Source organism: Portunus trituberculatus, chromosome 49 (assembly GCF_017591435.1).
Source record: "Portunus trituberculatus isolate SZX2019 chromosome 49, ASM1759143v1, whole genome shotgun sequence".
NCBI lineage: Eukaryota > Metazoa > Arthropoda > Malacostraca > Decapoda > Portunidae > Portunus > Portunus trituberculatus.
The window spans coordinates 3,439,145-3,452,873 of record NC_059303.1 but is presented as its reverse complement, the minus strand read 5'-3'; the positions used below and the strand labels follow the sequence as shown (position 1 = coordinate 3,452,873).

General features: G+C 39.0%; 1 protein-coding gene across 1 annotated transcript; it reads right to left on the bottom strand.

Annotated features, from left to right (window-relative positions):
- Positions 1-3,297: 3,297 nt before the first annotated feature.
- LOC123499085 (40S ribosomal protein SA-like) lies at positions 3,298-11,302 on the bottom strand. Its single transcript, XM_045246709.1, has 7 exons — positions 11,246-11,302; positions 8,272-8,407; positions 6,982-7,187; positions 6,145-6,303; positions 5,024-5,145; positions 3,516-3,807; positions 3,298-3,400 (listed from the first exon to the last, which is right to left on the bottom strand). Exons 2-7 carry the CDS (start codon positions 8,402-8,404, stop codon positions 3,326-3,328), a joined length of 987 nt encoding a protein of 328 aa, XP_045102644.1. The 5' UTR covers positions 8,405-8,407; positions 11,246-11,302; the 3' UTR covers positions 3,298-3,325.
- Between the last annotated feature and the right edge of the window lie 2,427 nt (positions 11,303-13,729).

Genomic DNA, 13,729 nt, shown 5'->3' with positions numbered 1-13,729 from the left:
GCAGCAGAAAGATGCAGTTTATAATGGAAAAAATGGAGTGGCAAGACAAGTTAAGAAAAGGGTGCTGCAATCCCCACTAAATTTGATTAAATTCCTAACAGGCAACATCAGAGGACTGTATCCAAGGTGCAACCAAAACAAGGTCAGTTTCGTACCAAATTTACTTAGACTTAACTAACGCACTTTAAAAGAGTTCAAACGTATCAAATCTGCCTTGATGACGGTCACCATCGGCCGGACACTGCGTCGTTTTAGCATAGCAGTGGGGCTTTAGTTATGAAAACTCCCTATTTGTTTGAAGAGAGTAACATAATTATAGGGTGTTTCTAACATTAGCACTTACATTGATATCTGCTCCCCTGGAAAAACTGTTGCATCAGAGCCAGTCATTCTGTACCGCAACACTTCCATCCATGGAACATTAGGCGTTTTCAGTACCACTTTGCAAAAGGCGAACGATCCATAAGTGTTCGCTTTTAGAGCGAACGCATCTACTGAAAACGATAGTAATTAGTAACACTGCCAGATGAGTGTCCGTCGTTGCCCGACGGAAAAACTATTGTACTCTTTAGTCGCAGCCCGCTGCCCGCAGGATCACGCCAAGCTGAGACGTATAGCCTCATTCCACCGTAATATTAAGATATTATTATGGGAATGGGATAATTGAAGGCAAGGCTCAAATAAAACATTACACATTTAATTTCTGCAGGGAATATTTTCTGACGGCCCTGGTACATGCGACAGAGGTTGGATGCACATGTCCAAATGATTTTTGTAGCACAGATTTGCGTCTGTTCAAAAACATCTTGTCACAGACGTCACAGGTAAATCTGTTAAGTGTAAAAAAAACTTTTGGTAATTCTTTATAACAAGTCTGTCCCTCCCTTCCCCTCCATCCCCCCAAACAAGCTTGGGGCCTGTGGGGAATCGGGGTTTTGGTGGGGAAAAAAAAAAAAAAACGCAATATGAGTATTAAAAAAAAAATTACGGAAATTTTCAATAATATTTCAAGTTTTTCCAACCTAATCTAACCAAGTATAACCTAATCTAACCTAACATAACCTAATTTCTAATATAACCTAACTGGACCCCGCCTGCTAGGGCATTAAACTAACCTAATGTAACTTAGCCCCCAGTGGACCCCTCCGCTAGGGCATTAACCTAATTTAAGCTAACCTAACCTAATTGTGGGGGCTGCGTCTCCCCTGGATCCTCCCCCAACCACGCTAAGGCATTAACCTATCATAACCTAACCTAAGCTATCCTATACGGAGGGAGGCGCAGCCCCAGTGAACCCCCGTTAGGGTGTTAACCTAGTGCTAACAAGGAACCTAAAAAATGATAACCTTATGCCTCTCGAATGGCAGCGCGTGATTGGAGGGATTAGCTCTATAGATACACCATGAAATCCTTATATGCCGCTACCCACAAATCCCTGTTTATACCCACAAATCTGTTATAAACAATTGAAAATCATTTCAGTGTTTACTCTTGACTGGTGCTGAGCTCGCTGGACTTAGAAACTGACGGCCAAACTAGACGCTTGCGGCTCAATTATTTTATGTTTACGGCAAGGTCACCAAGCCTTCTACATATGTGAGTTTCGTGTTTGTACGTGAAACGGACCTTTAAAAGATTAACTAAATTGTTTTATAATACGTGAGCGCCTATGGCGGTGTTGAGACCAAATAATAGAGGTGAATAGAGCCCTTAAGATCCCAGGTATCACTTCCCCTGTCACATTTTCCTACTTTATAAGGTATTACAGGTAATATACCCAGTATCCATTGATACACAATATGCCAAATAAGCCGCTACACCACTAGTGACTGCTTGTCATTCAGTAGTTACATTGGCAGAGACATTTTTGTTGTGGATCCCCTCAAATTATTGCACTGTCAAAGAGGCCATGATGTTGTGTGTTCGTTCGCCCAAAGTTTTCAGAGCACCACCATTAAAAAATATACCCAAATCTTCCGCAATATTGCTATAACCTTATGTCATTATCAAGTAACAGTGCAAATATCCCATCATATTTATATTTTACAATTAATGTGCTTAGATAATGCGTAACATACGAGATTCTCACATAACTGAAAATCCAAGTCGGAGTCACAAGCTTTGAAATGAGTAGCGTGAACAAGTGTGAACCGTGGTCCATCCAGAGTGCGTAGTCCCAGATGTCTTGAGAGTGCAAGACTGTTTTCATTTAATTTAAACTGCAAGGAGAATTCTTATGAATTTCAATATCAGTAAACCGTTACTAAATGTATTTCCTTTACATGCTAATACTTATCATATCTTCATGCTCCTCATAATAGTTGATAACTCGTCTCACAGCCAATCACCGTATGTGTTCGCTATCACGTGACTCTGAGAGCTAACACAAGCGAACATATCTTGAAAAGCGTTCGCCTTTGGGGCGCCAAAGGCGAACGCTTTTAGGACCGTTCGCTTTTTGCAAGGCGCTACTGAAAACGCCTATTACACCCAACTGGAGAGAGAGAGAGAGAGAGAGAGAGAGAGAGAGAGAGAGAGAGAGAGAGAGAGAGAGAGAGAGAGAGAGAGACCTACTTAAAAGGTGAGTCCCTGTGCAGGTCAGTTAACCAAGGGATATGTTTTGAAACTCATCTAAAAATGAGGTCGTCATAATACATTTAAGTACAGTAGCAGATAAGAGGTCAGTTAACCAAGGGATATGTTTTGAAACTCATCTAAAAATGAGGTCGTCATAATACATTTAAGTACAGTAGCAGATAAGAAGTTCCAGATTTTACCGGAGAAAATTATGAATGATTGAGGGTACCGGTTAACTCTTGCATTAGAGGTGAACAGAATAGACCTGAGGTTTTGTGCAGAAAGGCTGGAAGAGGGGAGGCATGAAGTTTGCAAGGTACGAAGAACAGTTGGCATGAAACCAGCAGAATATAGCAAGAGATGCAACATTGCAACAGTGAAAGAGTAGCTGGGGAATCAGAGAATTGATGATACAAAAAGTTGATGGGAGGTATGAGGGAGAGGGTGAGTGCAAGGAGACACAGTCAATGTATTAATATGCAAGGCATTTTGAACTACATGCAGTGTAATCAGTATAAAACTGTGCTGCTTGAAATTTAATAGCCTCTTAACTCTGCTCCATCTGTGCTCACATTAGTAGTAGTATTGCATAAATGAAATAATGTGCATGTTGATTCCATGGATACTGCAGTGTAGATAATCAAAGTTGCTGCCCATGTTAGAGGGCCTTGTCCATTCTCTTCTTTGAGTCAACTGGTGGAAAAATTGCAAACAACTGGGCACATTGGTGTATTACATTTATTGGAGTTTACCAGTTGGCGTTGTCTCCTGCGCCACCCCAGTCCTCAGTGGTTCCAGTGGTGGGTGAAGCCCAGTCATCTCCCTGTAATACAAAGAAGTTCTTTCCAAAGTTAAAATGCATTACATATATATAAAATATACTCAGGTGTATCGAATCAAGCAAGCATTCTCATTGTACATGATAAAACAATTCTTACAGTCTGGCCCCAGTCATCAACAGGAGCAGCAGGAGCCCCAGGGGCAGCCACAGCAGCAGCAGCAGCAGCACCAGCAGCAGCAGCTGCAACAGGAGCAGCTCCAGCAGCAGGTGGAACACCACCTGCCACAGCAACAGCAGGTGCAGCTGGTGTGGCAGCAGCAGCAGCCTCAGCCTCAGGCACATCACCCACCCAGGTCTCAGGAGCCTGGGAGTCAACCTTTGCTGATTCTGCCTCAGCCTTGGCAGCCTCAGCCTTGGCAGCCTCTTCTTTCTCCTGCTCCTCAGGATCACTGGAACAATAGAAATCCAAGTTAACTCCAATAACACCAGAGTGAGATTTAGATACGATAATAGACCATTATCAGCTTAGACATTCTTTCATTCCTGTCAGAATTACGTCCCGTCTTACTCATCCTGTAAAGGAACACACAGATAACTGACCATTTACTTGGCATGCTTGGAATTAGAGACCATTATACCAGCTTATCAAATGGCTATTTCAAATATAAAATCAGCCATACCATGAACACAAATATCATCTGGGAATCACACAATTTAGCAATTATTCTGAAAAATGGCAGCAGTTCCTTGAACAGTTAGATTAGTATGAGATAGTGCCACATCAATTCTGACAATTTGTACAGGGCAGAAATGTACAAATGAACAGAGAAACTTTTAAAGTAGAAATAAAAATGAAGCCTTGTGGGCATCCATGTTCTTCCACATGATTTGATTAGCTGATCTGGTGTGAAGTGAGGATATAAGATGGGTCTGTTTATGAAACAGCTGAGGTGAACCAGTGCTGCATCTGGCCAGTGTGCTACAGAACTGATCCTTGTGCAGTGTGGTGATGGCTCAGTCCTCTACCTCAACACACCAACAGGCTGATGCCAGGGAATCACTTGTGTTAGAATGCGTAAGCACACACTATCCACTATTCATGGGAGAATGTTAACTTACTCTTACCCCTCCACACATATCTCCTGACAACTACAAAAACAATGTGTTTATATTGGTGGCATAGTGGATAAGGTGGTGAGCGTGGGATCGGGCAGATGTCCACGCATAGGTTCGAATCCCACCACATACCTCTTTAAAACTATGCCATTTGTCGAGTGGCTTAAAGTTACCTACATGTCACCATGATACCCAGGTTCTAGGTGGTTATGCTGAAGATGCACTTGGAGGGGTGATATGGGCCCTAATATGGTTACCAATATAAATAAAATTGCCCGTGCACTAATGGGTGGAAGCCGAACAGCACTTCCCATACACTCTTCAATTGAAATGAGAGAGAGAGAGAGAGAGAGAGAGAGAGAGAGAGAGAGAGAGAGAGAGAGAGAGAGAGTACATAACTAGAGACGAGAGCCCAGGTGGACAAAGGACTCCCTGGACTCACGCTTTCACTACTATTCAAGATGTAGCTACAATTTCTATCCTTAAGCTGTCTCTTGCATCTTCAACTTTTGAGTAGCAAAGTAACACAGGCAAAAGGGCTCAAAATACCGGTAGAAGAATAAGTCAGGCATCACATCAGTCTCCCAGGGCAGCTTGCGGGAGATAGTGCCGCGCAGACGGAGCACTTCGCGGGCCAGCATCCACCAGATCAGTCCAACAGAGTGAGGGCTCTGCAAGAGAGAAGTACCACATGGGTTAGCTGTTCAGCAACACAGGTGGAATAACATCAGCTTGTATTATTATCAGTTATAACGTTTATTCATTAAGATCATAATTACGTCCTTTCATGTTCATCAAATAAAGATACAAGACTAACACTATTATGACCAAATATATATGTGTCAAAATTGAAAACAGAGGCTGATGAATATCATTAAACACATGAGATGCTTTCAAACTAGGGGAGTGAGTGTGTCCTATCTCAAATAGGGTAGGGGGAATGACACCTATTCAGCACTGATTTGTTATATATGTAATAATGTTTGAGAATAAAGATATCTATGTATGTAGATTCATTGAGGCACCTCACTCATCTCCTAACAATTAAAGCCTTCTTTGATTGTGTGGAGGAAGAACAGAGAATAGCAACAACCAAAAATAAGGAGGAAGTCTACAGATATAAACCTAGTCAATTGATAGACAAAACAGAGAGGAAGATGAGATGAGCCAGCAGAGACAAGGAACACAGAACCAGGGCATCCAATAGAAAGATTAACCAAGAAAACCTAAAACTAGGAGAAGAGACAACTGTGTCACACAAGCTGAGAAGTGTACTTTTCTTTCTTTCATGTAAAGTGAAATCTGACAAAGGGCAACAAAAATGTAAACAAGTCCTGCTGCTAGTCCTCAAGCAGGTCTGAGCGAATTAACTAAAAGAATGGTATAAAAGTCTTGAAACCCCCTTCTTATATGAGTTGAGATAATATAAAGATGGAAATCCAGAGTTTACAAGAGAAAGGTTTGAAAGATTGAGAGTACTGGTTAACTATAGTACTAAAGGTGGACAGAATAGGGGTGAGAGAATGAAGAAAGTCTTGTGTAGTGAAACTGTGGAGGAGGCATGCAGTCAACTGAGTAGACCTAAAATTGGATAAGAAAAGCTACTGAAAAGCTGAAAATATACATCTAGTAGGTGAGAAGTGACTGAGGAAGTGCTGTCACACACACACCTTGTTGTTGCAGGGAATGGCAACATCCACATAGCGCAGAGGAGAGTCAGTGTTGCAGAAGCCAATGACAGGGATGTTGACATAGGAAGCCTCTGTGATTGGCTGGTGATCCGAGGCAGGGTCAGTCACTACCAGCAGGCGTGGCTCACGGAAGGCAGCCTGAGGGGAAATGCTTTGTCAATAAATGCAATTGTTGAGGGGAATGTAATGATGAAATATAGTTTTTAAAAATATGAATCATGTACCATTTCAATTCCTATTCCTCCAAACTCCATACTTAATTTTATTTCTTATTAAGTGAGGAAACTGGCCAAGGGCAAAAAAAAAAAAAAAAAAAAAATAAATAAATAAATAAATAAAAAAAAAAAAAATAAAATAAATAAATAAAAATAATAACAATAAAATAAAATAAAATAAAAAATAAATAAAAAAAAAAAAAGGTTCAATCAGATGCCAGTCCCCTAACAGGTCTGAGAAAGATTGCCAAAAAAATGGGATAAATATCTTGAAACCTCCCTCTCACAAGCAATCTTAACACACACAAGTAAATCAGAGGCTACTGTCCATCATGTTCAGAATACTTCAGCTTTACTGTATTCTGAAATACATGGATAAATGAATTACATACTGGATACACTTCCAACTCAATCTATGACTAATAATCTAGTACAGGAATGCTAAGTACACCAGCATGCACCAACAAGGATTCATACCTAACTCTCTCAGACCTGCTAAGGGATTGGCATCTAAGTGGGTCTGTTGTTTTAATAGTTTTTGTTGCCCTTGGCCAGATTTCCCCTTTTACAAAAAATAAATAAATAAAATAAAAAGCCCCACCTGGATCTGGTTAGTGAAGGCTCCAGGGGTGAAGCGGCCGGCAATGGGTGTGGCACCAGTGTACCGGGCAAACTTGAGCACGGCACGCTGGCCCATGGGACGCGAGGAGATCACGTACACATCAGCAGGGTTCTCAATGGCTGCGATGGCCCGGGCAGCAAGCAGGATCTTTTCATAAGTCTTGCGCAGGTGGATGATGTAAGTACCTGGCCAAGTATGTGTTCATTAACATAGTTTATAGAATGCATACCTGAGATACTGATGAAAAGTCCATCTCCACACATCCTTGATAAACCAGATAGTGAGCTCTTGAAGGAATGTGTGAATGCTAGTGTCTGTTTTAAATGTAGTACTGATTTTGTTTTTGTTTTGTAATGTTGAGTGTCACATCTAAAGATAGTAAATACTCAGAGAATTGTGGGTGTAATCCCAACAGTAAGAGCATTAAGTGCATTCCATTAAAAAATTTTTTAAGTGTGCAATATTTTCTGTGATTTGCTTTAGTGTATAGCTATCCAGTTTATACTTTTTAATCAAGATACTGAAGACTGTGTGATGAAAGTCAGTGCTCAGAATCAGTTTGGGTGTAGGAAAGTTTCATTTAAGCTTCTCAATGTGGTTTCCAGAGATTGAATTTGGCTGTGAGAAATATCACTACTTTTACAAATGTTAATCTATATAATAATTCTAATACATTTTTAAGTTTCATAGACTTACTACTTGGTATCAACATATAATGATTACCTAGACCTCTGCTCTCCCAAGCTAAAACCATCAAGGTGCAAAGCTACAGGGATGTGAAACCTTAACAGGTGGTCAAGTGTTAATTTGCTACACCACTGACACTTATAAAATAATTACACATTAGTGCCAATTCTAATACACTGACAAACAACACTTTTCCATACTACATGCTTTATCTTTTGGGTGTTAAAATGATGCTAAATAAGAAGACATGTGCCTTACCGCCAAACACAAATGATGAATGAACACCCAAGTCATAACACCAGCAGAGGACAGACACCTTATCCCCAAGGAACACCATTCACACCAGCACAGCACAGTGTACCACCTACCATCCCACCACTCACAACAGTACAGCACACCACCTACCATCCATCCACTCAACAGCAAAGTGCATCACCCACCATCCCACCACTCACAACAGTACAGCACACCACCTACCATCCCACCACTCACAACAGCACAGTGCACCACCTACCATCCCACCACTCACAACAGTACAGCACAGTGCACCACTCACAACAGCACAGCACAGCGCACACCTACCATCCTGACGCCTCTTGTAGACGTACTGCTCCATTTGGAAGTTGACATTGTTGGCGCCGAGGTGAGTGGACGCAGCCAGGAAACGCGTCACATCATTTTCCTCCAAGCTCATAACACTAAGGCCTCCCGACATGATCTAGAGAAAAAAATAAAACGTAAATAATTAGATAACACAGTTGAAATAAACATGCATGCTTAGGTAAATGAGGAGAAACACACAGAAAAATAAATAGGTGAAAGTAATTTTCTGATTGGTAGAAAATGAAACAAGTATGCAGAAATGGAAAATTGAAACAGGACAGAGTTTGAGGAACGTATACACTGTAGATTAAGTTTAGGTTTAGGAAAGATATTGGAAAGATACTGTCAGTTCACAAATAAAATGGTGGATGAGTGGAAAAGGCTTAAGGGCCTATCACACCGGCTTATGATACGTGGAATGAGGAACATCCGCTCCAGATAGCTGGAACTTGCCCGGGATTAGCAGAGCAAAGTTGGGATGGCTTCATATCCATCCTGGTTCTGCGTATGCTATTCCAATGAAAAAACAAACATAATATATTGAATAAAAACATTTTATTTAAACTAAAAGGAACGTGCCTAAATTTTTCATATTGAAATATAAAATATTTCATCATACATATATATATATATATATATATATATATATATATATATATATATATATATATATATATATATATATATATATATATATATATATATATATATATATATATATATATATATATATATATATATATATATATATATATATATATATATATATATATATATATATATATATATATATATATATATATATATATATATATATATATATATATATATATATATATATATATATATATATATATATATATATATATATATATATATATATATATATATATATATATATATATATATATATATATATATATATATATATATATATATATATATATATATATATATATATATATATCATGTTGATAGTTTGGGCTCATGGTAACCACCTCTGACTCCAAAGTTGCCGCTGCACACGTCTCGGTTCTTCTCTAGTTTCTTTTACTTACTTTTCTTCAATAAGAGGAAGTGCAAATGCAATTCCAGAACGAAGCACAGGTTGAGATATACCTAAGCGGCATGGTTTTGTTCTGGTTTGTATCGATTAGGCTTGGTCTTGGTTGGTGGGCTGTATGCCTAGCATAGTTAGAACGCAGGCAGCTTGTGTGTGATAATGTTCCTGGTTCCATACCAAGAACCATGGCCCGCATTCCGTGTATCATAGGCCAGTGTGATAGCCCCTTTAGCAGTCAAGATTAGATATAGGCCAGTATTCATAAATTGGCATCTAAATACGCCTTCTTGTTTCCCTTGACCAGATTTCCCATCTTTTATTAAAAAAAACCACCTCTGCTTTCTCCCCACCACTACTTTCAAAGACCACAAAGATGATAAAGCTATCAAGATTGCTTTTCCTATTATTAACATTATTCTGTCATTAGAATCCATTAACACCCTAAAAAATCCACGTAACTTTAACTAGAGCCATTGGAAGTAATGGAGGGGCAGTGAAGGAGCATTTTTGAGTACATGGGGTAGAGAGAGAGAGAGAGAGAGAGAGAGAGAGAGAGAGAGAGAGAGAGAGATTCATGGTTAGTACAGGAGCTGCCCAATGTAACCCAGTAAGCCTATTGCAGTCCCTTAAATGCCACAATAATATGATGAACTGAGTCACTGGCCAAACCATTATAGGCTAAATATCTACTGCACCATAAAACATTACTAGTTTAATTTTTCCTACATTATGATGCAAGTTAAATCCACCTTCCTCTCTTTGCAAATAGCTTCCCAATAAAATAAAGAGGAAGAAACCAGTTGGAAGAAATTAATTGACCTTGTCCCTTGCCCTCTAGTTGATAGAGATTAATGACCTTGCTTCCCCCACCCGAAAAACTGTCGAAAAAAAAAAAAATAATAATAAAAATAATATATAGGAATATAAACAAAAATAAAATGAATTAAATAAACAAATAAATACAATAAATACGAACACTTATAAGTAATAGGTAAGAAATTAAACTGACTTGTCTTGATTACTGGCTATACACAGGTAATTTAATTTAAGCAACATTGTTACTTCCCAGGAAAAAAAAAAAAAAAAAAAAAAAAAAAAAATTGATAACCACTCAGCATGAAGGCAGCGTGGATCAGGTCAGGTCAGGTCAGGTATAAGCCGGGAAGGTTGACCTAGTGTTGGCGGATCCTTAATGTCGATTTTAGTCTTGTTCATTTTTTTTCCACTGGCTTTTTTTATTTCTTCCACATCTCACTATTTCTTTGTCTTGTTTTTTTTTGTTCACTTAAAAAAGCAGCTGTCCTATTTTCCTATATATTCTTGTTCCATATACGGTCTGTACAATAACTCGGGCAGAGATGAACTGCCTTATCTGACCTGACTAAATGACGCCACGCAGACCCAACACTTCCCTGAAACTCAATAATACACTTCCCACGCTGTTCACTTTGCCAGTTCACGTAGCATACACCACTTTAGCCTTTGCACATGCTAATAAGTGATATATTATGGTAGTTTCATGATAACTACAAGACCATATCGCTGACTCCCTAAACGTCCCACTAAACATCAAGATATCTAATAAAGTTTTGAAAGTACACCGTCGCGCACACATCAGACTTGATATAACTGGTGTACAATAGTTATGATTCACGTAATGACGGAAATGTGCTGAAAATGTGACAGGGTGGCGCCAGGTCTCGCGGGTCCATGGTTTGTTTACGTGCGGCTGCTCATATTTATCTGCGAACATCCTAGTAACCATAATTACATACGGTCAATCAACGCACGTTCCTAATAGCAGCATTACTTATGATAAGAATGGTTGAGTTAGAGCGCCCACCAAGCGGAAATAAACTCCAGATGTAAGAAAATAGCGAACACACTTACGGTGGCTGGGCGGTCGACCGGGGACACGCATGAAGAAGGGCTGCCGTGGCGTTCGAGTACAAGAATTATTTTTGACAATAAATCAATTAAGTACTTAATTGTATAAGATAAATAATCAATGTAAATTTAAATAATATATTTTGTATAAATATTACATAAAAATCTCAGAAAAGTAAAAAATAAATAATAGTTAATATAAGAGAAAACCTATTTAACTTTAGGGTAAACTATATTATTTGGCCAAGTTGTTGTTTCCTTCTTATATGTAAGGGGTAGTTTCCCTTAAAAAAAAAAAAAAACAACACACACACACACACACATATATACCATATATATATATATATATATATATATATATTACATACATAGCAGCAGCAGCAGCAGCAGCAGCAGCAGCAGCAGCAGCAGTAGTAGTAGTAGTAGTAGTAGTAGTAGTAGTAGTAGTAGTAGTAGTAGTAGTAGTAGTAGTAGTAGTAGTAGTAGTAGTAGTAGAAGAAGAAGAAGAAGAAGAAGAAGAAGAAGAAGAAGAAGAAGAAGAAGAAGAAGAAGAAGAAGAAGAAGAAGAAGAAGAAGAAGAAGAAGTAGTAGTAGTAGTAGTAGTAGTAGTAGTAGGAGTAAGAGTAGTAGAAGAAGTAGGAGTAGGAGTAGGAGTAGGAGTAGTAGTAGTAGTAGTAGTAGTAGTAGTAGTAGTAGTAGTAGTAGTAATAGTATAGCCAGTCTATTTACCTTTATACATATTTGGTTCACAATCCCACACATGACAGCCAAAACAAAGCAACACACACACACACACACACACACACACACACACACACACACACACACACACACACGGCGCGGCGAGGCAAATAGGCAAGCCTCTTAATGTGTGGCCTCTGTTCACCTAGCAGTAAAATAGGTACGGGATGTAACTCGAGGGGTTGTGGCCTCGCTTTCCCAGTGTGTGGAGTGTGTTGTGGTCTCAGTCCTACCCGAAGATCGGTCTATGAGCTCTGAGCTCGCTCTGTAATGGGAAGACTGGCTGGGTGACCACCAGGCGACCGAGGTGAATTACACACACACACACACACACACACACACACACACACACACACACACACACACACCATTAACATTCTTAATATTAATAATAATGATAACTAATAGTAATGCTGCTGCTGCTGCTGCTGTTGTTGTTGTTGTGTTGTTGTTGTTGTTGTTGTTGTTGTTGTTGTTGTTGCTACTGCTCATGGTCAAGTCCACCAAAAGCTGAAAAAAACAACAACATTGTATTGTCTAATTTCCATGTATGATTTACCATTAAATTTTCGCGGGCACAGTATGCCACGACTATTACAAGTCTTTTAAGGTCACCTGTATGGTAGCCGGCCTCGAAGCGTGGACATAAGACGAAAAATAAAGAGCGTGACTCGGGCGTTCTAGCTATGTAGCCTATTTTCAATGGGAGGCTGGTAATGTGTTGGGTGTAAGGATGGCAGGGTCAATAGTGCATAGGCATCACTTTTGTGACGTCATGCCGTCTTCCATATTATTCAACTTCATTTAACACAACAAGTTCAGATTTTCTGTAATCTTCAGACTTGATTTTTCATTAATTTCTTTTCTCCATTCTATTCTGGTTTTCACTATTCTATAGCGAATGAATACAGCTTTATTTTATGTTGGCTTACTACTTTACGATATTACAACTTTATTATTTTGATGTTCGGTTTTTGTGCATTCGAAAGCATGACACAACAATCATGATTTATGAAAACATCAGCTTCGATTATGTTGCTAAGGAATTTTCTCCCCGAATGTTAACTGTTCTGTCAATGGAAAATTACCAAAATCCTACCATTGTTATGACGCTCGACTTGGCACGTTCGAGCTGGTTTACGTTCGACTCGTCCATAAACTACTACTACTACTACAATTACCTCTACGTACTATTACAATCCCCTCACACAATTCCATTCCATTTTCTTTCCTCCATTTGGTACAATTTATGCATTTCAGACGAAAAGTTGCTGGAAAATTCCTGAAAAGACTGGAAATATTGAAGGTCTCGGTATGGCTCCATGTCATGGCGGGCGCTCTGAATGGGGGCTAAAACCATAGCTTTATTTATATAAGAAATTTGGGCGTTATTTATCTATTTTTGTGATTAATTCTGGCTTCTCTTTACTGTTTGCGTCTGGAAACAAAAGGGAGTGTAGGTAAACATTGATGTACTGACCTGGAGGAGAGCATGGATGATGTGCCTCTGTAGTTCAATAATTACGTACACAATTCATTTAAACAATCGCGAGAAGAAAGAAAACACCCAGAATGGAGTGCACTACAGTTTTTGACCCGATAAATACTTAAAGAAGCAATAAATGTATAATAACATTACCAGATCCAGTATAAAAAAAAAGTCCAACAAATTGTGTGTATGTTTACCAACGGCGCCACAGAAACATTATAATGTCGAGAAGAAAGACAAAGCCAGACTACATTATA

Excerpts from the sequence above, each read along its gene's own strand:
- LOC123499085 (XM_045246709.1), bottom strand. The coding sequence starts at position 8,404 with ATGTCGGGAGGCCTTAGTGTTATGAGCTTGGAGGAAAATGATGTGACG. Across the intron at positions 5,146-6,144 it reads CCATTCCCTGCAACAACAAG|AGCCCTCACTCTGTTGGACT; the intron begins GTGTGTGTGTGA and ends TCTCTCTTGCAG. Across the intron at positions 3,808-5,023 it reads CCTGACTTATTCTTCTACCG|TGATCCTGAGGAGCAGGAGA; the intron begins GTATTTTGAGCC and ends CTATTGTTCCAG.